Genomic DNA, 25,170 nt, shown 5'->3' on the forward strand with positions numbered 1-25,170 from the left:
CTCAATGTCCAAAATAGAGCTCATCATCTTCCCCCCTCCTAATGTCACTATGCCTCAATTTGTCTCCCTCACAGTTCACACCAACGCTCTCTGCTGTTCCCCATGTCTGCTGCCTTGGTGTCCACTCTATCCACTCCACCCTCTGCTTTCTCCTTTAAATCGCTGCCAGAATACACCCCTTTCTCAATCAGAACGTAAAGACAACCCTTTTTCGTACTCTCATCATCTCCCAGCTTGACTACTGCAACTTCTGATGACCATCAGATACCACCGAATTTTCACTGTACCAAATTGAGGTGCTTTACACGTACTTGATGCCTTTTTACCAATGACAGCTTTTTTCTACATTACATAGAAATAAAAAAGATGATCAAATGGTTGCCTAAAATTCACACATGGAGCAATCAGTTGTCTTCAGAGGTCACATAGTTCAATGACTGGAGCACACGTGTGTACAATTTAAGTACTTAATATTATTTCAAAATAAATACACCCGTCTGCGAGAGGTCCCACTGATGGTTAGTTTATTTCCAAACAAGATTCATCGTGCAGATTAAAGAACATTCAAACCCGAGAAAAGCCACAGATCAATGTAAGAGTAAAAGAAGATAAAGACTTAACATTCCCCGGAACACTGGCTAGATCATCATAAATAAAAAGGCACAAATCTGAATTTGCCGTCCTGCAACACTGCACATCGGTGCGAGAAAGTCGCTTGTTAGAGAGGTGGTAAAGAGATAATAGAAACTGTCCATGGGGTAACAATAGCCCCGGGCACTTCACATATCTGTGCTTTATGGGAGGATGGGAAAAAGATAACCACTTGTTTGCTGAAAATGTGCTCCTCATTATTACCATTCCTTTATAAACGCATCAGTTGCCCTTAGATGTAATTTTTCCATGCCCTAAAGTGTGCACTAACGTAGTGTAGTTAGTCACATCTACCTTCTTGAAAGTGGATGTGCTCAGAACCTTGTTATGGACGGTTACCATGAGGTCTAAGAAATCAATGGAGGTTCTGTGATAGTGATGTACAAATTTCAAGTTGTGCTCATCATCATTAAGTGTTTCAACAAAAACCTGTACTCATACATCATCGCCACCCCAAATGATAAATTGTCAATCTAACAGCCATAGAGAACAAGACCTGCCCGGAGCCCCCCAACCCATATATGGGCGTCCTAAAACTCACTCATGTACAGGTTGGCATAGCATGGGGCAAATCTGGTCCCCATGGCCGTCCCCATCTTTTAAATAATAACTTTGTTCAAAAATAAAATAATTGTGTGTTCGGATGAAATATATATTTTACTAAGAAATGATGGTGTGTCTCAGGATCATCCAATAACACTATGAACTTGATCCCTTTCATAAGCGGATATTACTATACAAAAACATCACATCAAGAGTCAAAGGTCTTGTATATCTTAGGTAAATGATGGGGTTATTGCCCAGCAATCTGTAGAACGTTTTAGAATTCAACTGATAAAAACAGTCAATGTATCGGGCCTTTTGCTGGCATAAGGAAAAATTCAGATTTAACGTTAAACATGTGACTCTTTAAAATGTGTTTCTCCTTTAGTAACATCATAACTGGGACTACTTCACCTTCAGCAATATTGTTTTCTACTCTCAATTCCTCCAATATGCTTAATGCCACTGTATCGTCTTTATCCAAAACTATAGGAACAGAATCCTCTTTCATTTTATGAAGGGGTTTGTTGGCAGGATATTTCTGCAGCACATTGCTCTGCTGTATCTATACAGCTCAACATAGAGATCGAGCAGATTACGCTCTGCTGAGGGTGCAAAGTTTAAACCCTTGGCTAGAAGGGAAAGTTGCGATTGAGGTAGAATCTTGGGTGACAAGTTGAAAACTCCTTTGTCGCTTATTTTAATCTTGGTTTTCTGAGCTGACCTTTTCTCTCCTCTTATTTCCTCTGCCGTGCCCCTTGGTCTTTTTGATGTCAAGAGCCTGGAAAGGATTTGGGTGATCTCCTGATTTCAACTTTTCTCAAAAAAGTAACCCCAACCTCAAATATTTACTAGGACACAGACACTTACCCGAGTTGGGTCTAGTTTCTAAGTTCCATTATTTTGTGGAAACTTCATGTGGCGCATTGCATGACTGCATACAGTCTACTCTGGTCTGTTTGTCAAAAGTGACTAATAGGCCTGATCTCTTTGTATTTCTCATCCTGTGGCTGGTGAAAACTTTCTGGGTTTCTACCAGAAACCTTCCTGGGATCCCTCAGAAACGATCTGTCCCTATGCCTACGATTAAAGGTTACTTAGTTATTAAACCGATAGACAGTTATCCTTATTAAGTCTTTCTGCTTTGCTGGCTAGCACATGTTTTTAATACTCTTCAACCCTATCATGAATAATTATATTTTTTACTACAAAAGGGTTTATGGTTGTTGACACCTGCGTTCTGCACAAAATCTGCGTCTCTCTTCCACTCTCATCACATCCTCCCATTCCCGGTTAGAGGACTTTTTTCGGGCTGCACCCACTTTATTCCCTCCCTCGCACAAGACTTTCCTCTAGTCTTCAAACCTGCAAGCGTTCTCTGAAAACCCACCTCTTCAGACAAGCTTATAATATTCCTCAACCAGCATCTTAATCTCCATAGGTTACCCTAATGCCACCCAGTACACAGCTAACACAAGACAACAACCCTATGACCAACATTGCTGTGTGACTGATCAGACAGCCCACTCAACACTTTTTACCTTTGCATTCTAGCTGGTCCAATATGCAATATGATGTAGCACATGCCCTTGTGTTTGAAACTCCCATTGTCCCATAGATTGCAAGGTCGTGAGCAGGGCCCTCTTACCTCTCTGTCTGTATGTATTACCCAGTATTGTTTTAATAATGTTTGTTCACAATTGTAAAGCGCTACGGAATTTGCTGGCGCTATATAAATAAATGTTGATGATGATGATGTAAGGCTTCAAACTGATCAATCGCGCTCTCAATCAATTGTACTTTATTTTCCCTGTATTTAATAAGATATTTCATGAGGGACAACGCACAATCCTCTAGTTGTTGGTTCCAATCACTCAATGATTCCTGCCCATCCGCAAACGCAAAGGTCTTGAAAAGTCTCAAGCCCATCGGTAACATCTTAGCATCCACATATTTCTGAAGACATGTACTGTCCCAACGTCCGGCAGTGATAAAGCTTTCTCCAGATGTGGGACTGGTGGGGACGTCCTGACGTTCATTACATAAATAAGTCTGCCTTCTTACAACTCTCTGTTCAGAACTTTTAAAACCTTCCATACCTGCAGCCAGGGAACATGATGCTACAGGGATAATTTTCTGTATCAGAGACTGGAAATTCTGATTAAAACATAGAGCAAAATAGTTAGAGCAAAATACAGACAAATCTTGGGAGGAAAACCTGCCACAGTCTGCAAGAGACCTAGGGCCAAGGACCCAAAGCATACAGCAAAAGCCACATAGGAGTGGCTCAAATACAAAAAAAATCAACATCCTGAAGAGGCCCAGCCAAAGCCCAGACATCATTCCATGAAGAGTCTGCGGAATGATTTGGGAGTTGCTGATCACAAGCACCCCCCATCTGATCTGATGGAACTCGAGCACTACAAAGGTTTACCACTGCACCAAGTTGTCACACCTACGACTGTATATGATTATCCCTATAGTAATTGTCAAACCATATTATCTTTGTCGGTTTGTGCACCCCCACATCATAACAGAATTGCAAAAAAAGAGAAGAAAGAAGAAATGTGCTTTTATTGGGGCACTGTGACTATTTTCTATATAAAATTTAACCTTTATTACATTTGTAGTTAAAAACAGATTGAGATTCCACCTTCCTATTGATTTTCAACTTGCTAGCGAAAAGATTAAAAACAATAAATTGTGATTATAGTGCAATAAGTGACATAAAAATAACAATATAAATTTCTATACCTCACTATGTTTTTCAAATTAAATAAATTCAATATTTCTTAGTGTCAATTTCTGGTCTTTATTTCAATGTATATATAGCTTGTTCAGATATTAATGGTCTCCCCCTATAATGTATGAGAGTGTTACTTCAATGTGACTTGAGGTGTCTTATTTATCCCTGGGGAGCATATTTTAAAATCCCCCCATTCAGGATAACCTCAGCATGTGTTGTTTAGAATCCCTTCAATAAGTGATCATTTGGATGGGTCAGTTTCATTAAATATAACATTGGTCCATTTTCTAAGAAAGTAATTCTTATAACAATTCATAGGCTCTTAAAGTTCTATAATTCCTTTAATCCCAAAAAATGTTTGGCATCAGTTAGGTTTCTATGTAACTCTTATTCTAATCAAAAAGTTAGGCTGCCCATTTGGGATTCTAATGTTTCTAAAAACACTAATATCCAGTCATTCATACATTGCGGTTCTGCCATGTAATGCTTAACTCCTATCCATTACAAAATACTTTTTGCCCTAAGGAGTCTTTTATTTATAAATCAAAATAGGTACCAACGCATTTCGCTATCTCGCTTTTTCAAAGAACTCGAGCAATACTGCAGAGAAGAATGGGCGACAACTGCATTATCCCAATGTCCAAAACTGGTAGAGTCGCCCCCATATAGACTGACAGCTGAGATTGATCTATCTCAGTACAGACTTGTTGCTAATAATTATTTTCTTTATACTTCTATCGGGCTGTCTGAACCTTATAGCTCCCAGTCATTTAATAGGATCTGAAGCTACTACTACATATCAAGATCTTGTCTAGGACTCCAGTGCAGCCTTCACTCATTGAAACATGGATTGGTGACACTTAGTCCCTTCCCCGAGAATATACAGAACACGAATAAACAGTATCTATATCCTCCTTATGCTGTATTAGAATGTTGTCGCTTTTCTTGCTTGTATATCCCTGCTGCATGGTGTGTCGAAAACAGGAAAATTAATAAAGATTCTTAAATAACATATATATATTATCCGGTGACACGTGTATTCCATGTTACCCGTCCACCTCTCTTGTATGATCACCACAATCATGGTACCCCAGTAATCATCAGACATTACGTATAGGGAAATGATGCGCTTTATTCTTGGAACCTCCATATCTCCACTGTTTGTCCACCGGAAGCCGCAGCCACTGTCCTTCCAGCCACGCTGACCTGAGATCAAATAGGGGAGAAAGATGGTTGTGGCCGTGGTAGAAAGATTAGAAAGAGATAATAGAGAGATTAGAAGATCACAGGGAAGCAGAAAGCAGGATCTGAAACCAGCAGATGCCGCACACAAGTGTGTATTACAAATGGGACCATGTCTCTGTGAATAGGCCATAAAATTTAGGGGTCAGACAGAAATTTGGAATTAGAGGTAAGATTTGGAGCTGATCTCTGGAATCTACCCAGTACTAGTCCACCCATATCTTTTCTTATGACCCATTGATTTGTTCCTTATGCAGAGTTTAATCCCAGTCTATCCTCACAACACACCCGTCTTACCCCATTGACCACACAGCCGTGTGTCTGCGTACTGAGGGTCTTGGGTGGATCTGTAGGAATGTGAACCTGGGAACAGAAGACAGACAGAATCAGTTTATAGAGCTCCGGTTCTCTTGCTGCAGTAGATTGCTTCCAAGCCATTAACATGCAGTTACAATAACATGGTTATTTAATTGGCTTATGTCAGCAGGCTACTGTGCTCAGAGGACTCCAAGCACAGAACCTGTTACACACTAATTACCCTCATTGTGACTCAGTGAGGGGCACGAGCCAATGCATCTAATCAGGTGACAAATGACCGCTTCACAAATGCTAACACTGTTATGACTTTTGACACATGGTTACACAGGTAATTCTCTCACTTCAGAGAACAATGCTTCCACCATATCTAAACAAGTTATTATTCGTTCCGGACGTCTGATGATATTTATTTTTTTTAAAATTCGATTGAAAACGATCAGATCTTAACCGGTATGGTCAGCTGTGCAGGTAAAGTCCTTTTCGTATTCATTAATATTGATTATGTCCCCACCCTTTCACATACTTACCTTCATAGTTTTATCAGTGGAAGTTGTGTAAAGTGCACCCGCCGAATGCCAGACACCGGTGACTTGTGACGCATGACCTACATCAAAACACTGAGTGGAAAGAGCGAGTAGTGGATAACTGGGTCAGGAGGGTCAAAGAGAGAGTACAGCAAGGACAGTATATGGAGAGTAGCAGACGAGCAGAACAGGACATGAGGGAGGAGCGGAAGATCCAAACAGGACACAGGTAAAGAGCGGGGAGGTAGATGACAAAACATGAGGGAGCATCAGGGGAGCAGGGCAGGATGTACAGAGTAATATGTGGAAGAGGAGCGAATGAGCAGGTGAGAACACGGAGGAGCGGACGAGCATGGCAGAAAGCGGGTGAGGGGCAGATGAGCTGGTCAGGGTCGTGGGGAGGAGCAGATGAGCAGGACAAGATGAGGAGCAGATGAAGGACAGATGAACTGGTCAGGGTATGGAGAAGAGCGGATGAGCTAGGCAGTAAGTGGGTGAGGGGCAGATGAGCAAGGCAGGACAAGAGGAGGAACGGGTGAAGGACAGATGAGCAGGTCAGGGCTTTGGGAGGAACGGACGAGCAAGCAGAAAACGGGAGCGGGGCAGATGAGCTGGTCAGGGTGTGGGGAAGAGTGGACAAGCTAGGCAGAAAGCGGGTGATGGGCAGATGAGCAGGACAGGACAAGAGGAGGAGCGGATTAAAGACGGATGAGCAGGTCAGGGCTTGGGGAGGAGCAGATGAGCTAGGCAAAAAGCGGGTGAGGGGCAGATGAGCTGGTCAGGGTGTGGGGAAGAGTGGACAAGCTAGGCAGAAAGCGGGTGATGGGCAGATGAGCAGGACAGGACAAGAGGAGGAGCGGGTTAAAGACAGATGAGCAGGTCAGGGCTTGGGGAGGAGCAGATGAGCTAGGCAGAAAGCGGGTGAGGGGCAGATGAGCAGGGCAGGACAAGATGAGGAGCGGGTGAAAGACAGATGAGCAGGTCAGGACGTGGGGAGGAGCGGATGAGCTAGGCAGAAAGCGGGTGAGGGGCAGATGAGCAGGGCTTGGGGAGGAGTGGACGAGCAAGGCAGAAAGCAGGCGAGGGGCAGATGAGCACAGGAGGACCAGGGCACAATGCAGGGGTGAATGATGAGGGCAAGGGGAGGAACACACTAGGGAGAAGACATAGAATGAGGCAACAGATAGAAGAGGTGATAGACATACAATGCTGGTAACGTAGTTAGTAAATTGTTAACATAGAAAATGCCGTAAGATCCGCTAAACACCATACATAGATACTAGATGGACACAATCCATTACACCAATATTCAGAGTATTGCTATACATACACATATTGCAGACACACTAGGAACAGATAATAGGCTGCAAAACACAGTTATATACAGGGATTAGTCTGTAAGTATATATTATACATTTATATATATATATTCTATTCAAGCAATATACAAGTATTAGGCTGATGTAAGAACTGCAGCCACAACATTATATACAGATTAGACTAAGATCTGTATCCACAATGTACCAATATCAAACTGTAATTTCCAGTACCCGCAGGTGCTGGAATGTCCCTCCATGGCTCCCGTATACATGAATCAGACCTTGGTTGTCTCCTGCCCATAGCTGTGGCGCTTCATACGACATACAGAACAGGTAGTTTTCCAGCTGGATGCGACAGGAAAGAGGCAATAAATTAGAATAATGAAAGGCTAGAAGTACATAAACCTGTATCTAGCCTCGCTTTGGATGGGGGGAGAGAATGAACAAGGGAGGTACAGAGAAAGCTAAAGCTTCAGAGGTCTGATTGTCTTGCGACCTCCTAGGTAACCAAGATACCAGTATCTGTTGGTGGCTGTAACCTACCTCAATGCTGTCCGTGTATCTACATGAAGAGGCCATGGGCAGCATGCTATTTCGCTAATGATGTCATACAGTACAGTCTATGGTGGTGACCAGGGAAGGTGGGGCCACGGTAAAGCCTGCAGGGTCGCATTTTGCAAGCAAGTGTTTGTGTGACGGAACAGGAGAACGCTGCAGATTATATAAGTGAGAGATGAACATATAACCGGTATCCTACCTGTATCCGCTGTGACACAGCATTGACTCTGCGGTCAAACACCACCAAGGTTCTGTCCTCACTGCCAGACACAATGTGACGATCGTCAGCCACCAGGGATAACACCGGACTAGAATGTATTTTACGGCACTTGATCAATGGTCGAGATGCTAAAAATAGGATTACGGGAGGGGTCAACTGTTTGCCTAAGTCCAATACAACTAGAAGAATACAACTATTCTACTGCCATTTTGAGGGGTGAAACATTATTAATCACTGCAAACCATCACCATCATACATATATGTAAATGTAGGATTAGTTTCCTAGGCCAACAAGCCTTCTACTGTCATTGGGCAGTAGTTTGGTCGAAGTTGCTTCTCAACCTAATTGGCAGCATCAAAGTTATAAAATTGATACTAAAATGACTGTATATATTGTTATACCCCTATACCAATATTTGCCCCAATCAATACACGTCACTTCCTTCCTATGGGGTCCAGAGTCATATTGCAGACCCCTACAGCACCGTGCGGCTTTGCTTTGTCCAATTTTTATGTATTATTTGGTTACACATCTACATTGTAGTCTTGAAAGTGCAGGTGTCATCTTGGAGACTGCACTTGTGTCTTTCTATAAGGCTCTAATTCCCTTTATAGAGGGATGGAATCATGTGGTCACGCTCATCCTCAGAGTTTTCCATCGTCCATGTTTATGGAGAACGTTGCATTATCCCTATATAATTATTAGCTGACACGAAAGTGTGAGTGTAACTGTTCTGTGTGTTATTTATTTATTGGGGCTTTTATTTTACCTAATTCAATAAAAATGTTTATTTAATAAAAAAGTAGTATCAGTAGTACCTCTTGGGTCGTACACGCTCACTCTTTTGTCGTAGGATCCTGCTACCAAGATATCCGGTAGAAATGCCAGACACAGGATTGCAGCTCGCCCCCTACACAGAGGAATGGGGATGTGATTCTGGTGTGAGGTTCGGTTAATGCCCAAAAAAATCACAAAAGAAAATCAGACATAACACGCTATGCTCTAAGGCAGGCCTGGCCAACCTGTGGCTCTCCAGGTGTAGTGAAACTACAAGTCCCAGCATGCCCCGCTAGCTATCGGCTGGTTATCTACTGGTAGAGCATGCTGGGGCTTGTAGTTTCACTACACCTGGAGAGCAACAGGCTGGTCAAACGTCATTAAGTTACGGTGCGCTGTGGAAGGCTGTCAGGATTGGATGGCTTTAGTAGCCAATCACCAGGACAGATAATTAGAGCAAAGCATTAGCTGCTGGATCAGTCAGGAATTAATCATTTTCATACATCCAGGGTCCCGTCGTGGTTCTGCTAGCTATGTGGGGGGTGGGCTCACATTGGAATATTTTACTTATTTGAAGGAGCTTCAATAAAATCTGTAGAATTTACTACAGAACAAGAACTGCTTTGCAGCAATGCCATACCTCTAAACACTGTGACATTCCGTGTGAAGAGAAGAGTGTGCGCTGCCTATGGGACGCGGCGTGATCCTGCTACTTAGAGGGTGTCAGGCACCTCCCTTATAACACGATTGGCTCCCCCCTCACCTCTAACACTCCTCACCTATAACATACATCTGCCCTCAGCCCTTCCATGGTCCCAGGATGTCTGCATTATCCTCATCACTCTACTTACCTGCCCAGTGGTGAGGACAAGGCAGCGAACCGTAGTCCCATGAGAGGAAACATTGGTCGCAATCCTAACTGTCCTGGCTGCATTCTCTCAAATTACTTTATTCACATTTCATTCATTTCAAGGAGCGCACTGTGGTTTCACTGATTTCTAATTCTTATTTTGGGAGTCAGACCCCTCCCCTCATATATGCTGCATAACTTTAAAATGGAGACTAGGAAGGTTTTAATTGTGTCACCCCGAGGTATACTTGTTTGCTAAATTTGCTGAATTTTTAGAGACTCAACCACAGGAGATGCCTTGACTTTGGCAGGTGAGCTTATCCCAATATAGCTACATTGTGCACTAAATTCTCCTACTTATGTATCTGCTGACACACAGTCACTTATATACTTTCCTTTTGAGATGTCGATCATGTCTCACTTGTGAGACTAAACTCTGCAGTACAGTGACGGTCTGGCAGCCAATCAGAGTGCAGCTGATTCATTCTGATTGGCTGCCAGACTGTCTGTCGCAGTCTCCACCTCTGCTGTGAGACCCTCTGAATGTGGAACAGAGCAGATGTTATTGTAGTATTTCTGTCCCGTCGTCCTGGCAATCCCTGTATCTCTCCTGATTACTGCAAATAACAGACTGTGCGTGCATGTGAACCTCAGACCATGGGATGAGCACCTACGCTTTCGGCATATGCTGGCATCTTACCTGATCTCTCCCACCTGCTGACCCTCAGCCCCAATGTCCCAAATCTTCATGGTGCTGTCCCAGGACCCCGAACACACAAGATTGTCACAGGCAGCGAGGGACCAGGCCCAGCCCTGAGAGAAGTGTTAGAAAAGATGACAATGAACCTTGTTGTACCACACATACCGAACAGAGTTTATAACCAGGCTCTTGGAGCGCCCTCTAGTGCATCAAAGGTGTAGGACGTCACAAGTACCTTGTGTGTTCCAGTTTTCTCTGCTCCCAAGGCCTTCACTTTCTCCTGGCCATCCCCCAAGTTCCTCAGGTCCCAGAGGCTAACGTTTCTGTCCCGAGATCCAGACACACATAAAGATCCTCCCTGAGCAGATGAGAACATGTAGGGTCTCACTGTGAGATGGTCATGTCATTAGGCTGCCATGTTATATATATGATTACATATGAGTATAATGTCCCCACTATTGTTCATTATAAGGATATGAGAAGTCATCAAGGAGATCCATGAGCATATAACGGATCTCTGAGGTGACGTCCAAAGTCCGCAATGATGTACAATAGGGGTGCGTTATTCCTGATAATACATAGGTTCTCCTAACACACTGAAACGATAACATCAGAACTCACTAATTATAAACAATGACCTCAGAAATCATAGAGTTCATACATACTGTATATCAGCACCACTTGGGCATTATATACATATGTGACAATATACCATTTTATATATTATATATATATATATATATATATATATATATATATACACACACAAAAGTTAACCCGTGCATGATACTCATGCATTCTAGTCAAATCAAGCTCCTTAAGTTGTTAAAAAGGTTCTTGTCATGCATTTGGGCCATAGCCCAGGCCTCAACCACCAACCACTCCCCACTGTCACCCCCGGCAACCACCAACCACTCCCCACTGTCACCCCCAGCAACCACCAACCACTCCCCACTGTCACCCCCGGCAACCACCAACCACTCCCAACTGTCACCCCCGGCAACCACCAACCACTCCCAACTGTCACCCCCGGCAACCACCAACCACTCCCCACTGTCACCCCCAGCAACCACCAACCACTCCCCACTGTCACCCCCGGCAACCACCAACCACTCCCAACTGTCACCCCCGGCAACCACCAACCACTCCCAACTGTCACCCACAGCAACCACTCCCAACTGTCACCCCCGGCAACCACCAACCACTCCCAACTGTCACTTCTCCTTCAAGAAATATATATATATATTTTTTAAATCTTTATAAACACTTTTAACAATTAACAAATTAAATTAACTAATTAATTGATTTTTATTATCATCAGTCTCAAGTGCTTCACTATATTTACATTTCTCTGGACATTATCTTGCTATAGCGCCATTTGAATCCATCTTTTCCATCGACATTTTATTCTTTTGAAGTTGGCTATACTGTATGGACTGTCGGAATCCCTATTTATATTGAAGCTTTTTCCAGACTATTTGCTACAATACATGTGATTTATATGTATAGGAGTTGTATATGTGTTATGTGCATATTAATATAATAAATTGATTATTTTTATTTTTCACTCTATGCTTTGCACTCTATTGTTTTTGATGTATTCTTGTGTTTATATTTATAGTAAACCATACTGCTTGATGGTCGCTGGATCCAAGGTTCACACCCATATTTACATCATATATTCTGTCACCAATTGTAAGAATTAAGTCTTATATTGCGTCTTTGCGAGTGGCCTCCCTCACCATTTGCATTAGGGATGCTCCTTGCAAGGAATTCAGAATGTCCCTACTTCTAGTGGAACTTGCACAAGACCCCTCCCAGTTCACATCAGGTATATTAAAGTCTCCCATGATTATTACCTCTCCTTTTAAAGCCATTTTATTGATGTCCTGCATTAAGTTCCTGTCCAGTTCTTCTTCCTGACCTGGTGGTCTATAGATCACTCCAGTACGAAGAATAGCCTTGTCCCCCGTTTCTGTGGTCACCCAAAGGGCCTCAGTTTTTTCTTCGTTACTTTGTATTAAAGTAGTCGTTATGCTTTTTTTCACATACAGTGCTACCCCCTCCTCTGATTCTTCCCACTCCGTCCTTCCTAAATAAAGTATATTGCAGTAGAGCTATGTCCCAGTCATGATTTTCATTGCACTTTGACTCTGTAATAGCCACAATATCCAGATCATCCCTTGTCCTTAAAGCAATTAGTTCTGGAATTTTATTTCCTAAGCTTCTAGCATTAGCACACATAGCTCTAAGAATTTTGCGTGCGCATCTTCTGTTCCTATCTTCTATGTTTATCTCTCTCTCTGTTTATTTTCTTTTATTTTGATCTGCATTGTGTTCTGTTGCTGTGGATATGTTTTCTGTACTATTAGCCTGCAGAAACGATACCTCTTGGTTGGTGGAGCAGATTGTTTTATTCCTATTTAGTTCACTGCCCCCCTCTGATAGTTTAAATAGTTCCTGATGAAGCTTTCAAGCCGCTCTCTTAGTATTCTGGTTCCCCTTGAAGAAGGGTGCAGGCCGTCACTTTTGTATAGTCCCCTATCTTGCCAGATGACATGACTGTGGTCTATTAATCCAAATCTCTCCTCATAACACCACTTCTTTAGCCACACATTGAAATTTCTGATGCAGCGAGTTCTGTCTTCACCTCTATGCACTGGCAATACTGCTGAGAAAGTTACAGTGTCTGCCACCAGTTTTAGAGCAGCCCCAAACTTTCTAAATTCATCTTTTACTGCCATGACTTCAGCATTAGCCAGGTTGTTTGTCCCTAGGTGACAATGACATCCACCTCTCCATCTTTTCTTGCTGCTTTCACAATTCTTAACATACTTTATCCCTTGGAGCTGTGGCTCCAAGTGGCACCTTACTTGTTCCTCTACATCAGTAGCTTCTCCCAGATGTATGCCTCCTATAATGGAATCCCCCAAGAGAAGTGTAGTTCTTTTTGGAGAATTGATTTTCCTGTTCCTATAGCTAGTCCCCACATCCTCATGTTGTGTATTTCCTATATTATTTGTACATACCAGCCCTGCAAGAGCAGCATATGAGTTTTTCAATGGCACAGTTTGTGGGATGTTTCTGTGTCCCTCTACGTTAGATGCCTTTAACCGCAACGATTGTACTATAGCAGTGTTGGCTAACCTGTGACACTCCAGGTGTTGTGAAACTACAAGTCCCAGCATGCTTTGCCAATATATATATATATATATATATATATATATATATATATATATATATCAGTGTCTTGCTGGAAGGGTATGCTGGGACTTGTAGTTTCACAACACCTGGAGCATCACAGGTTAGCCAATACTGTACTATAGCAACAGTGGTCTAGTTTTCTATACCGTATAGTTAGCGTGGAGTTGTTTTCTATTGGTCTAGCTTCTGTAGTTACTTAGTTACCAGAAGATGCAATTTTGAACTCAGCTGATGTAGATTCACTTCCCTGTAGATTTCATTAAGTGGCGCCATTTAAGGTATTTAAGGACGACAGCTTGTCAGATCAGTGTCCCTGATGAAAGTTAGGAATACTGAAACGATCGTTGGGCATTACTGTGTAACAGTAAATTTCCATCCTTTTTTGTATTAAATGTTTCTGTATTATACTGTGCTGGTCTGTTAATTTCCTTGAATATTGAAGATATATATATTTTTTTTATGGGAAAATGTAAAAACCAAATACCACAAGTAAACATTTGATGGTAATTTGCAATGGAACACAAGAGATTATTCAGACTGTTCAAGCAATATAAAGGTCTACAGAAACAAAACACAAAATAAAGGAATCAAATTTGAGCAAATATATCAGTCTCTCATATAGTATTTACAGGATTTTGTAGCCTTTCGCATCACTAATTCATGACTTGCTGTATAACAACAGAGCATATATGTCACCTATACGCTTGACATTCATGAGAATGCAGCCTTTTCCATTTACATCACAGTTATTACAGAGACATAACCCACCTGCAGTAGTAACACTGCATCTATAGAGGCATAGTGACCATCAGCCAATGAGAAATGCTCTATCTTCCTAATATCTGACCAATGAGATAGATGCTCTTCCAATTCAATACACGCAGATGGCCAATCAAAGTTTTCTTCTGAGAAAAGAACACATGTATTAAATAGAGAGGAGAGGTCTGTGTCCTGATGTCTGTGTATTAGGAGGTGAGGAAAGGTCTCTATCCTGATGTCTGTGTATTAGGAGGAGGGGAAAGGTCCGTGAGCCCTGATGTCTGTGTATTAGGAGGGGAGAAGAGGTCCGTGAGCCCTGATGTCTGTGTATTAAGGAGGGGAGGAGAGGTCAGTGAGCCCTGATGTCTGTGTATTAAGGAGGAGGGGAGAGGTCCGTGAGCCCTGATGTCTGTGTATTAGGAGGGGAGGAGAGGTCCGTGAGCCCTGATGTCTGTGTATTAGGAGGGGAGGAGAGGTCAGTGAGCCCTGATGTCTGTGTATTAAGGAGGGGAGGAGAGGTCAGTGAGCCCTGATGTCTGTGTATTAAGGAGGGGAGGAGAGGTCAGTGAGCCCTGATGTCTGTGTATTAAGGAGGGGAGGAGAGGTCAGTGAGCCCTGATGTCTGTGTATTAAGGAGGGGAGGAGAGGTCAGTGAGCCCTGATGTCTGTGTATTAAGGAGGGGAGGAGAGGTCAGTGAGCCCTGATGTCTGTGTATTAAGGAGGGGAGGAGAGGTCAGTGAGCCCTGATGTCTGTGTATTAAGGAGGGGAGGAGAGGTCAGTGAGCCCTGATGTCTGTGTATTAGGAGGAGAGGAGAGGTCTGTGTATTAGGGGGAGAGGTCTGTGTCCTGATGTCTGTGTATTAGGAGGAGGGGAGAGGTCTGTGTCCTGATGTCTGTGTATTAGGAGGAGGGGAGAGGTCTGTGTTCTGGTGTCTGTGTATTAGGAGGAGGATAGAGGTCTCTGTACTGATGTCTGTGTATTAGGAGGAGGGGAGAGGTCTGTGTCCTGATGTCTGTGTATTAGGAGGAGGGGAGACGTCTGTGTATTAGGAGGAGAGGAGAGGTCTGTGTCCTGATGTCTGTGTATTAGGAGGATGGGAGAGGTCTGTGTCCTGATGTCTGTGTATTAGGAGGAGGGGAGACGTCTGTGTATTAGGAGGAGAGGAGAGGTCTGTGTCCTGATGTCTGTGTATTAGGAGGATGGGAGAGGTCTGTGTCCTGATGTCTGTGTATGAGGAGGAAGGGACATGAACACATTGCTGTCTGTGTATTATCACTCACGTTCCACCACTGGGAAATTGCTGCTGATATTTTTCTGGACCCGCACTTTCCATGTCACCTTCTCTGAAACAATGTCTCTGAGAGTGCTGCACACCAGCGGTAAGACACCGAGGATGAAGCGTGGCTCAAGATATGACAGTATATGCAGGATCAGCTCGAAGGGGAGGAGCAGCAGCTGTGGGGTCACCTCCCCGTCCTCTCCTGCCACAGGGGATTTCTTCAGATCCAAGCCTCCATGCTGCAGCCCATCCTGAAACTCCATAGTCAAAGTGGGTGGAGGTCGACGGGTTTTGTCCTGCAGTGCCACGGTGCTAAGAACCCTAGACACATAATCTAAAGCTTGCCTTTCTGGATCGTCTGAGCTTTCCCCTTCAGAGTCATTATCAGACTCCACCTCCTGACTAGTCGCCATGTTGGTTATGGGAATGGGCAGAAGGATCTGTCAGTCTCTATATCTGTGTCTAAATCAATGAACAATCAGAATAAAGAAAGTCACTATGGTACACTTATCACACAAGTAGCTTTATACGACCATGGAAGTCAATGATTCTAAACATATTATTGTATACTTTACCAGGTTGTGGTAGCACTATTATAAGTATACAAGGTATCGCAGATTGAGTGGAATTGTCCTGTGACGTTTTCAACCATGAAAAATAGGGACATTCAAGGGACAAACCTTTAATACTTCCAACTTTTCCTCAGACCAGCCAATTCACATGGTCTCTCTGTAAAGGCACATGGTCTGGAATTATGCCACAGTGCCTCACGGTGACCAGAGTCATATATATTACATATAATTAATCATCTCTTCCAGAAACAACTTTTTGGATGCTCTGTGAAGAAAAATTTGATGAAAAGCACTCTCCATTTTAATATTTGCAAAGACGGTCTATTTATTATTATTATTATCATTTATTTGTTAGGCGCCACAAGGTTTCCGCAGCGCCGTACACCGTACAAACAGTAAACCATACAGGGTGAAACAGTGCAGAACAGTAAACACAAAGTACCAATGCTTCAGAAACTCCGGGCAGACATATGGAGTAAAGAGGGAGCAGAAGAACAGGTAAGGAGACAGGAGGGGAGAAGGGCCCTGCTCATACAAGCTTACATCCTAAGGGATGGCGAACAAATTTATTCTAATGTTTCCGCTGGTTTTCATGTTCTTTAAAAATATCTTTATGAAATGTTGGAATAAATAAGACTGTCCTTGCAAATTTAAAATGGTGTGCGCCGTTCACCAGATTTAATATATACACATGCATACAACCGTGTCTGAGATCTTGAGACAGCAACCAGGTTTTAAAAAGGCGTCCCTGTTAATGCCCCTATATTTTCAGCTCTGCCAAACTGCACAGTACAACTCTTATTCTGTATATATCTCATCAATGCTCACTATTCTTATCCTCTGGGATTTATCGGTTAGTTGCCATTGACTATGAGCATTTACAGTGCACAGAATGACAGTACAGGCAGTGTAATGAACATATGATTAAGACTGCAGAGCACTGAGGTCAGTGCAGGACATGTTTATAGTATGGTGTCCCTGGCAATGACTGGCACCTAGGAGACACTAAATCTAGCAGCCCACATGCAACTAGTACAATAATACTGACATTTCCAGGTACCATACCTGTCTCCTATGACACCGCCCATGCTTCCGGCGCATGTCTGTGACGTCACAGCGACCTCTCACTGCAGCAGCGATTGGCTGTTACCATGGAGACGGTAAATATGCCGGTAAGAGAATGGCGGCTACGGCCATTGATTCGGAGACCACCAGTCAGATCCTGAGTGTTTTATTCAGAGTTCCTGTTTGCTGATGTGTCGTGCTGCTAAAGGCTTAGAACAGGCCTGGCCAACCTGAGGTGTTGTAAAACTACAAACCCCAGCATGCTCTGCCTGCAGATAGCCAGTCAAAAGCCGACATTGCATGCTGGGACTTGTAGTTTCACAACATCTGGCGAGCCTCAGGTTGGAAAGGTCTGGCTTAGAGCAACCTGTGGCTACCTGCTCCTCTCATTTTGAAACATAAAGCTGGTATTCCTACTTTTTAAACATTTGTCACTGAAAATGTATGTCTCTATTTTTCAGTTCAACTTCTCTCACTCTGCATATGTAATGTATTTCTCATACTGGGCTCCATCACCTAGGAAAATATTTCACTAAGTGTCACTTATCCCCTAGCAACCTTTTTGTGATTCGTTGTCCAGCTTAGTTTTACTCTTTTCTTCTGAATGTTTAAGTACAAACATTAAAACACATAATAACTATGTGAATTTCACTCCTCGAAGGACATTTATGAAGGTTGGGGGTGTGAATATGTCACATTATGGCAAGCCGCCTTCCCCAGCTGGTGTGAGTAGCACTTCTGAAGAACTAGGCCACCAATAACCCCATTCACCCCTGTATTGCAGAGTGTACCCGTACCAGATGGGACCTGTTCACCGCTGCTTGTGAGAGGGAAATACCTCCCAAATACGGGGATTCGGGACAAAAGACCTGATGGGCGAACAGGTCCCCTAGAATCAGGACAAACAACATGGCTAATTATTTAGCTGAGGAAAGAGCTGTAAGAGGAACAAAATGAGCAATCTTACTAAATATGTTCACAATGACCCATATGGTGGTAAATCTTCTACACTGACCAATAAAATCCATCCACAAATGGTCCAGGGTTTATTAGGGATGGACAGAGGAACCAGAGGCCCCACTGACTGACTTCTCACTGTCTTATAGCGAGCACAAGTAGGACGAATCTTAACAAAATCCTGTACATCCTTTTTGATAGATGGCCACCACACTGATTGAGGAGAAAAACCCGTATGATCAGGACTTTTCCATTGTGTGCTTCAATCAAGACTACTTAGCAATATGATATTTTGGAGCAAGTAAACAACGTGCAGGAACTTTAGAAGGTGCTTAAGAGTGTAACTGTGATTACAGATATTTTGCTAAACCAGAAAAAATCTGGGCAAGAGGAATGCTGGTCAAACAAGTTTAAAGTTTTTGATACAGGCTGGTAAGAAATAGTAACTTGAAACAGAGAAAAGAAAAGAGCCCATCTGGTCTCTATAGCATTTAACCCCTTAGCAATATATTAGTGGTTCTTGTGGTCACGTATAATAGAAATGTTGTCTATATCACTTTTCAAGTGCCCACTTTATGACTAGCAGTTCTCGATTGCCAACATTGTAATTCATCTCTGTACGAGAGAACTTTCTGGAGAAATAGACACAGCGATGTAAACTAGCATCATGTTTGACCTGTGCCAAAACCGTTCCTGCTTTCACATTTGAGGTATCCGCCTCTACAACAAAAGGTAAATCCAGATTAAGAGGACAAAGAACTGGGCCTGAGCAGAACGTTTGTTTAAGAGCAGCAAATGCTTTCAAGACTTTTTGAGACCACACAGACAGATCCATCCCTTTTATGGTCATCATGGTCAGAAGAGCAGCTATTACCAGAAAAGGATCAGATGAAGCCTAAGAACCACAGTAGGGCTTTCAGGTTAGTAGGCTGAACCGAATGAACTATTGCTTGCAGCTTGGCTGGATCCATGCAAATACCCTGAGCTGAGATGATGCATCCCAGAAATGTGACTTGAGGTACCTCAAACTCACATTTTTCTAGCTTAGCGTACAGGTTTCTAAGCTTCTAGAAGATGGGTAATACCTGTCTTTGGTGACTCTCGAGTGAGTAAGTGTTAGGAACCCCTCAGCCAGTACATCAAAACCCGGAGTCTGCTCCGAACGTCTGGCGTTCAATGTTGCCCCTTTTAGTGGGGACAGACTTGGCTGCAGACAAACAGAGGGTTGTGAGATGTGCACTGGCTGGGGAGAACCCAGGAATAGAGTTACCGAGGCCGTAGAGTAGGAAGTGCAGGAGGGAGTCCGGTGAGACAATGAGTGGATGGTGTAAAGACTGATATATCACTCGTGGCCACTGGAATAAATAAGGAACATTTGATAGAGAAGTCCCCTGATACACAGCGACTTCTGTACCGATGAGAGTCCGGAGATTTAGGGGTAACAGTTCTTAGGCAGTTGCCAGGGGTAACTACAACCCACAGTACTGGTAAGAGTCCGACGATTTGCGAGAGGCAGCTCTTAGGCAGTTGCAGAGCCATATTTAGAACTCATGTGGCCCTAGGCAGGATACTGGTTTGTGGACCCCCTCTCTGAAACAATCCATAACACTATATTTTCATAGCATACCATATATCCCTATAGTTAAGCAGAAGTTAAAGTATATGCCTCTGCGCAGCGGCTGCGAGCCGCCAAAGGAGGTGTGGCCATACCATTGGGGGCGTATCTTGCATCATTGGGGGCGTACTTAACATGTGAAAAGAGCTACAGAAAAAGGCACCCCTAAATAATTACAGAGTAGTCCCGTTTTTTAAGTAGTTGGGTCAATACAACTTAAGTATTTAAGTCAGGGCAGAAATACTAAGTTGTTTGCAAAAATAATATGCATAAATCCATATGTGCTCTTGTCACTTTTGTCCCTCTATCATCACACTGTGCCCCTTCATTGTCACTTTGGTCCCTCCATCATCACACTATGCCCCTTCATTGCCACTTTTGCCCCTTCACAATATCACATGTGCCTCTTCACCATCACCATCTCTGTGCCCCTTCACATCACCATCTCTATGCCCCTTCACCATCACCACCTCTGTGCCCCTTCACCATCACCACCTCTGTACCACTTCACCATCGCCATCTCTGTGCCCCTTTACCATCACCATCTCTATACCCCTTCACCATCACCACGTCTGTGCCTCCGTTGTTTTACTTACATTGCCTTTTTCTCTTTTGTATTCCTCTTTTCTGGTCTTCTTGTCTTCCAATCTTCTTTCTTCTTCGGCACGCTGCTCCTCGGTTAGTCCTCACTGTGGCCGTAAACAGATAAAAAAAAAAAATTCACGTGATCATGCGCCGGCTCCCGGCAGTCTCTCCTCCTCTCTGCTACCACTCAATAGTAGACGAGAGGAGGAGAGACTGCCGTGAGCCGCCGCGTGATCACGTGACTGTTTGCTGTTTTTTTTATCTGTTTCCGGACGCAATTTGTTTTATTATGCCGATGGAGAGAGGGGGATGGCAGGCGGAGGGGAGCGCCCCTCCGCCTTGCCTACCTCGCTCACCACTGACCATGGAAGGGACCGCTGGGCCCTAGGCTGTTGTCTAGGTTGCCTAGCGGTAAATCCGGCCCTGGGCAGTTGCCAGGGGTAACTGCAACCCACAGTACCGATGAGAGTCTGGAGATTTAGGGGTAACAGTTCTTAGGCAATAGTACCTTTGGCAAGGTTGAGTCCGCAGCCAAAGGAAGATTGTAGAATCGTCAAGGGAATAGCAGGGTCCATACACGGGGAATCCAATAGAGAATAGTCAGGAACCGAAACAGGTCTGGCACACGGGTAATCACACAGGAGAGGAGTCAAAACAGAGCCGAGTCGGTACACAGGGAAATCCAATAAAGAGTTGACAAGAACGGAAACGGTCTGGTACACGGGGATACCACAAGCCGGTAGGAAACAACAGGAACAGGTAACGGAGAACACAAGGGAGCAGAACACTATGGTAAACGTATTACCGGCAATCCTGCAGAGGATTAGCCAGCTATTTAAGGAGAGCAGAACCAATAGGCTGCAAGTGATAATTAGGAAGCCAGGTGAGTGAGCTAGGAGAAACAGGCTGGTCAGGTGAGGCATAATATAACTGACCCTATCTAATACCTATCTAATCTATCTAGCTAATCTATCTGCCTATCTGATCTACCTAAACTAATCTATCTAAGAACTAAATTAACTACCTATCTAAACACCCAGTGGCTATCTAAACTTACCTAACTACCTACCTACCTATCCCTAACTAACTATTAGACTCCGGCGCCCCCTTGCTTAGTTGCGCTAATATCAGTCAGTGCACCCTCAAAAGTCATTATTGTGACAGTCTCAAATACGGTAAGCCATCTCACAGACTCCCAAGGTGCACAGGTAATGTTTTAGTTGTATAGATCTCCATATCTCGGAATTGGGTAAGTCTCATTTTGTTGGGATGTCCGCAAATGGTAGGACGCCTGACGCTCCCACCAGCTGGTCGACCCGAGATACCCCTGCCCGTGTCCAGTGAGTGAAGGCCATCACCGGCATACCTGGTGGAAAGTCTAGGTTGTCAAGTAGTGGAGTCTGGGGAGAGGTCAGTGAGGATATATGGTCGAAAGTTTGAAGTCTGGCCCGGGGTTTTAAGGAAGGGATTTTTGTCGGGAAGCGTGGAGAGCCATGAAATGTTTTGGATTGGGACTTTCAGCATGAATTCCTCTATCCACATCCACTCCCACCTCTCATTCAATCTAAAGCTTTGTTTAGCAGTATATAGCGTTGTGATATGTGGTGAAGTGCGGCAGTTGTAAACCTCCTAAGTGCTTGCACCTGTAGAGGATGTCATGTTTGAAACAAGGTTTCCTGCCCTTCCAAATAAAGTTGCGCATCGCCCGATATAAGTCATTGAACCAAAGGTTGGGGATGCGTACTGGAAGAATATGTAGAAGATACAAGGTTCTTGGAAGTAGGTTTATTTAACAACATTGACTCTCTCTATCAATGAGAAGCCCTTAGGGTGCCAACCTCTCAAGTCTTTGCGGATCATTGCGGTTATGGGCAGGAAGTTGTCTGCGAATATTTTAGACACATCCCGATTAATAACATCCCCCAGATAGTAGAGCACTTAACCTTGATCAGACCCCTGGACAGTGAGGTTCCATCTAAAACTTTCACAAAAATAGGAGTTTCTACAGGAGCAGTAGGCAAGTGTAAATACTAAACTACTTGTTGATCAAGTAAATTGCCTCCTGCTACATTATAGGTTAGAGCTAAGTGTACGTCAAGCAGAAGGTGTGGTAAGACTAACCGACAGCTGGAGTTTATATTTTGCATTGACTAAGAACCTAGGCCCTGTTTGGACAGTTGCGGTAAATGTGTCTTCTCTGACCACAATACATACACAGTCTCAACCACCATCTTCTTGCCCTCTCCTCTTTCAATAATTTGAAAGCTCCAATCTGCATTGGCTCAGCTACATCCTGTATCTGGAAGGTTGAGACCTCTTTCTGCTTGGCGACCCCTGAGACTATCAATGTGAATAGACAAGTTCTCGGGAGAGTCTAAAGTCTCTGTACCAGGATATGCATTAAGATATCCACTGATTCATGAGAAACGTAGTCAAAACAGACTCTTCAAAGCTGGATCATTCCAGGCACTGTCGTCCATCTTCGGAAACAGTCCAGTAATGTTCAACAGAATGGCGACCTTGATGAAGGGCCCGTAAATGAGACTTACCTGAGGCTGGGTTGTCTGGGTGATCGTAAAGCAATCCCATAGGGTTAAAAAAATAGGGATGTTCACTGACCCCTGGGTTTTGGTTTTGGCTCTGTATTAACTTTGTGATTTGGTTTTGGCAAAACCACCCTCATGTGTTTTGGTTTTGGATGTGTAATTTATTTATTTTTTTTTAAAAATGTTAAAAAATGCTAAAATCACAGAATTTGGCTCTTTTTTAGTTCCTACAGTATTATTAACCTCAATAATATTAATTTTCAGTCATTTCCAGTTAGATTTTGTCAAGTGACAAGAACACTTTTACCCCTATTTCTGTATAAGCAATGGCACTAGAGACTGGAGAGTGACAAGAACACTACTACTCCTGTTTCTGTTTGAGCAATGGCACTGAGCAATGGCACTGGAGACTGGAGAGTGACAAGAACACTGCTACCCCTGTTTCTGTGTGAACAATGGCGCTGGATCTCCTGGGGAGGGAGGTACTTATGGAATCTAAAACCCACAAGATCCGACAACGCACTGATGACGTTTTGCCTCGATTCAGATCCGAGGAAGTGGGAAAGTACCAAGATGGCCCCGCTTGATACTCAAATTGGCGATGTTTGAGGTTTGGAAAACCGAATTTGAGCATCTCAAAAAAAAAGGCATCTACTAAACCACAATCAGGGCAATTATGGTTTAAGTCAAATATCTGTAAGTCCCCCTTCAGAAGAGAAATAATAGTATCCCCCTGCTGACATTCAGAACCTGAAGAACAAGGCTTATGATTGAAATAAAGTTTGCAGCTTTCACAGAAATGACCGAACATCTTGAGCTCCCCCAAGAACTGATTCAGGAGATCCACTCATGTTCATGCTGGGTTATCGGGGTAGCCTGAAATTGAATGGCTGACTGCTTCTGGCAACTGACTCGCTAAACAAGTTCCAGAATCACTTCCATGAAGGTCTGAATTTGCAAGGACAGCAGCTGTGCTGGCGAGGGCTGGTTTGTCTCCATGAGAGTGAAGCCCAAATGTTGGCTTTTTGGCTGGATGTAATGATGTGATACTGATGGCAACTGTAAGATCTGCAGAATCTGCTTGCAGAGGTATAAACCTATAGCAGCCACTGTTCTTATAGAGCATGAGTTACTCACCAATACTTGGGCGCCCCAACCTCTTAAGCTCTAAGTAGTGCTAGCTTAGGTTAACAGGTATAATGAAGGTTATGATGTGACACTGGGAGGCCCAAGGAGAACAAGCACCAGTGTCCAGCCAAAGTCCAGAAAGAATTGTGTACTACAGAAGTCAAAGTCAGGGCAGACTGAGTTCTAGCAAAGTCCAAAATACAATCCAAAGATCATAGCAGGCAGACCTTGACCAAGGTCTAAATTCAATCCAAAGGTCGAGACAGGCATGAGCAAAAAGCAAAAATCCAAGTCAAGGTCATAAATATCCAAACAGAGAACTGTAGAGACAAGCACACACTCGCAGAAATAAACTACAAACGGCACTTTCAAAAGAACAAGTATCCAATAGCAGCAGTCTAAAGGAATGATTGACAGCTGTGTCTAAGATGCTGTGATTGAACACATTAAACAGTTGATTCTAACATGGCTGCTCCCAGTGCTGAAACTGCCTGGTCAAGAAAACAATCGGAAGCCACATTACTCAACCATTACTGGTGCATCCAGACTCTTATTGGAATTGTGGGACATACCAGAAATCTGTATTGTGATAAGATATAAAAAGTCACGTCAGTGTCCAGCCTATTACCACATTAGGACTACTCCCTTCTGTTGGATAGGCTGGATACACACTACAGGAAAATTCTAACAATGCAATATTTTTTAGCAATTTTACCAGCAATTTTACCATGCTGTCGTGGGAAACCACCAATACTATAAATAGACCTAGCGCATGAACTAAGTTCATTGCGTATATACACAATGCGTATCTACACTGTAGAAGCTGTTTGCGGCAGCTCTCTTCATTATTATTTTTTTATTACAAGTATGTTCTGGATGGGATATTACAAATCTGGGGCCCTACTGGCCAGAAGAAATGAAGACTTCAAGCAACAAGGGGAGCTTTTTGCCCAAGAAGAAGAGAAGACATTTCAAGCAGGACGTTTGGATACAAATATTTTTTGGACA

General features: G+C 43.4%; 1 protein-coding gene across 5 annotated transcripts; it reads right to left on the reverse strand.

Moving 5' to 3' along the window:
- Window positions 1–3,751: 3,751 nt before the first annotated feature.
- On the reverse strand, window positions 3,752–17,413 carry FBXW9 (F-box and WD repeat domain containing 9). 5 transcript variants are annotated; one of them, XM_075206638.1, is made up of 12 exons: window positions 17,332–17,365; window positions 16,375–16,531; window positions 15,696–16,156; window positions 14,422–14,558; window positions 10,685–10,807; window positions 10,450–10,562; window positions 8,941–9,032; window positions 8,101–8,249; window positions 7,575–7,688; window positions 6,028–6,117; window positions 5,480–5,545; window positions 3,752–5,146 (listed from the first exon to the last, which is right to left on the reverse strand). In XM_075206638.1, exons 3-12 carry the CDS (start codon window positions 16,105–16,107, stop codon window positions 5,072–5,074), a joined length of 1,371 nt encoding a protein of 456 aa, XP_075062739.1. In that variant the 5' UTR covers window positions 16,108–16,156; window positions 16,375–16,531; window positions 17,332–17,365; the 3' UTR covers window positions 3,752–5,071. The 5 variants fall into 5 exon arrangements, with proteins under 5 accessions (XP_075062739.1, XP_075062737.1, XP_075062738.1 ...); XM_075206636.1 differs by having other exon boundaries at window positions 16,270–16,531; XM_075206637.1 differs by lacking the exon at window positions 16,375–16,531 and having other exon boundaries at window positions 17,332–17,413.
- Window positions 17,414–25,170: the final 7,757 nt, after the last annotated feature.

Source organism: Mixophyes fleayi, chromosome 4 (genome assembly GCF_038048845.1).
Source record: "Mixophyes fleayi isolate aMixFle1 chromosome 4, aMixFle1.hap1, whole genome shotgun sequence".
Lineage (NCBI taxonomy): Eukaryota > Metazoa > Chordata > Amphibia > Anura > Limnodynastidae > Mixophyes > Mixophyes fleayi.

Coding starts and splice junctions, on each gene's coding strand:
- FBXW9 (XM_075206637.1), bottom strand. CDS start 16,107: ATGGCGACTAGTCAGGAGGTGGAGTCTGATAATGACTCTGAAGGGGAA. Junction 10,808..14,421: donor ATGCAGTGTTACTACTGCAG/GTGGGTTATGTC, acceptor TCATCTGCTCAG/GGAGGATCTTTATGTGTGTC. Junction 8,250..8,940: donor GAGCGTGTACGACCCAAGAG/GTACTACTGATA, acceptor TCCTATTTTTAG/CATCTCGACCATTGATCAAG.